The 2500-nt window shown below is 38.3% G+C and overlaps 1 protein-coding gene across 1 annotated transcript in view; it reads left to right on the top strand.

Annotated features, from left to right (window-relative positions):
* LOC138060000 (gamma-glutamyl hydrolase-like) overlaps positions 1–2500 on the top strand; it is a 22029-nt gene that overhangs the window by 2036 nt on the left and 17493 nt on the right. The window contains exons 2-3 of the mRNA XM_068905669.1: positions 1–3; positions 2099–2149. The exon at positions 1–3 is cut by the window's left edge and continues 112 nt beyond it. Coding sequence (XP_068761770.1) covers positions 1–3; positions 2099–2149 — 54 coding nt within the window. The remainder of the gene's footprint in view (positions 4–2098; positions 2150–2500) is intronic.

The raw sequence follows: 2500 nt of genomic DNA, 5'->3' as shown, positions 1-2500 counted from the left end.
ACGGTATCCTTTGAAACAAATTGCAAATAATATTATGTATGTGGCATTTACTGGACTAAGTTTGATTCATTCCAAGGAAAGCTTGTCTCCAGAGGCATTCCTCATAGTCAAGGCAAAAAAGCCCCGGAGCTTTAAGCTTAAAGTGCAAGGATTTGAATGGAAATACACCACAAGGATCTGTGTGCAACATAACAAACAATATGTTATAGGTTCAAGGAAAGGTTACTTTTATACAAATGTTGTACACAAGTCTTCTAACTTTTAGCAACAATAATAATTATTATTTTAATTTCATTTTATTGATTAAAGCAAGCTTCCACACAGATTCTTATACATGTAATATATTTTATGATTTGAATCTGCTTGAGCTGCTTTAATTAGATCTGAAATGCGTCAATTGAGGAGAGACTGCATTACCATTTTAACTATACGGCCGCTCTTAACTTTTAAATTTAATTATTACTTTCCAATATTTATCGTAATTATCTCTCAATCAAACTTGTTCATGATTGTAAAACACACAGTTGTTGTAGTGTTTGTATTTACATCCGGGATCTCTCCAGCGTGGGAACCCGGTGACCGAGTGGGCATAGGACAAGTGATCGTGTAGGGAACAGTGTGAACTAGGAGAGTGTTTTCGATTAGCTTCTTTGTGATTTGTGATCCATAAGGATATTACAGTTGTGAAGTTTAAAGTGCCTATAACCCCAAAACTTTTTTTTTTGGGCCGAAAAAAAATCATCACACTGAGCAAGATTCCGCAAAAATATTTTCATTTGTTTGAAACCTCGATTTTTTGGGGAATATTCAAAGGAGGAAAAAATCGCCTCCTTTTGAAACATTACCAAGTGAAAAAAATATCAAATTGGGTCTGAGTTGAGCACGATTCATGACATCATACCAGGATTTCTCTTGTGAGCGTGGTGATAAACAACTTGCTCAACGAAAATGCCCGACGTCTGTGTTGTTTTCGGGTGTCGCAACACTCCAAATCAGAAGGGTGGAGCAGAGGACCCGCTGAAAAGAAAGAGAAGAAAACAGTGGGTTGACTTTGTTCAACTGAAGCAGGCACATTGGAAGCCCTCCAAATACTCGGCTGTGTGTTCGAAGCACTTCCAAGACAACAACTTCACAGTGAACTCGGGACAATCGTCAACTAAGATTGCTAAAAGATGAAGTTGGAGTTTGTGTCCTTCCAACTGTCCATACTCTGGCTGTTCAGTCTGTAGGAGAGAGTGTAAAACACGCTGAAAGCGAGCGAAGCAAGAGGAAGGTGAGAAAATTATTGTTGTGAGAATTCCCACTTGTTCGATACACGTTTCTTTTGTACACATCCTTCTTATGAAACAATCGGCTTACCAGATAAGATCTCCTTCTAGATGAGCATATTTCTCAAAGTACAAGCCAACCTCGTTCTAAGGGTTTCTCTTCCCTGCTTCCACTGTTGTTGAGAATGAAGGCAGAAAAGAGAGACCCTGGGAGTGAGGTTGAGTACAATCCCTGTGTTTGTCTTTATTATTTAGAGGAATAAAGATGCTTTTGAATTGAAAGTTCTGATGTTCTCGTCAACATGGAACTTGAGAGAAAACTCCGAAGGAATAAGAGTACTGTAGTACAACATCATACATGTACAACTGCGGAAGAAACACCACAAGATAATGTCAAGGAATCAACGATAGTGTGCAAGGCGGTGCAGCATGCAGGAAGGTTTGAGCGAAGGGCTAAAGTGACCAAGATCGGATCGGAGTATCCTGGAATGACATCACTAGCCCCAGTCTACGCTTCACTCAGTCATACAGGAAAAAATATAACTTTGAAAATTCATAAAAATATGAGGTTTCAACCAAATGAAAAAAATTTTGCAGAATCTTGCTCAGTGAAACAAAGATTTTTTCTGGCCAAAAAAAATTTTGGGGTTAGAGGCACTTTAAGAAGCATATCAGTTAGAGGCTTTCTTTCGCTGGCAAAAAAAAATTCTCTTATGCTACATATAATGTTGTACCAGGCGAGAGTCACACTTATGGCAGTCTCATCTGTATGCATTTTTCTCTTGCAAATAAGATACTTGATTGTTATTTTGTAAATTGACTCACAACAGAAATGATTTAAGTGAGGAGCAGTTGGAGAAGCTGTTCAGTTCCATAAATGGGTAGGCTGTGAAGAAAGAAACCAATAATCATTTTGAAATTTCATCAAGTTATCAAGTGAAGTCAAGTTTATCTGAGTTTCCCTTTATGCACAATCATTTCCTCTCCTTCATTTATACCTTGGGTTGGCAGCCCAACACTGGTTGCAGAACAGCAATGATGATGATGGTGATGATGATGATGATAATAATAGTACCAGCAGCTGAGTGTCGAGATATGTGAACGAATGGAAGGGTATATGGTGAAAGTGATACCATCTGTGATTGGCTATTTAGGAGGAGGAATGAAAAGACTGAACAAGGATATAAAGGAACTGTTTTCTAATGAGAAAGACTTGGAACGAACAGCAATGG

The sequence above is a fragment of the Montipora capricornis genome, chromosome 8 (assembly GCF_036669925.1).
Source record: "Montipora capricornis isolate CH-2021 chromosome 8, ASM3666992v2, whole genome shotgun sequence".
Lineage (NCBI taxonomy): Eukaryota > Metazoa > Cnidaria > Anthozoa > Scleractinia > Acroporidae > Montipora > Montipora capricornis.
The sequence above is the reverse complement of the archived record's forward strand: the minus strand, read 5'-3'. Positions and strand labels throughout refer to the sequence as shown.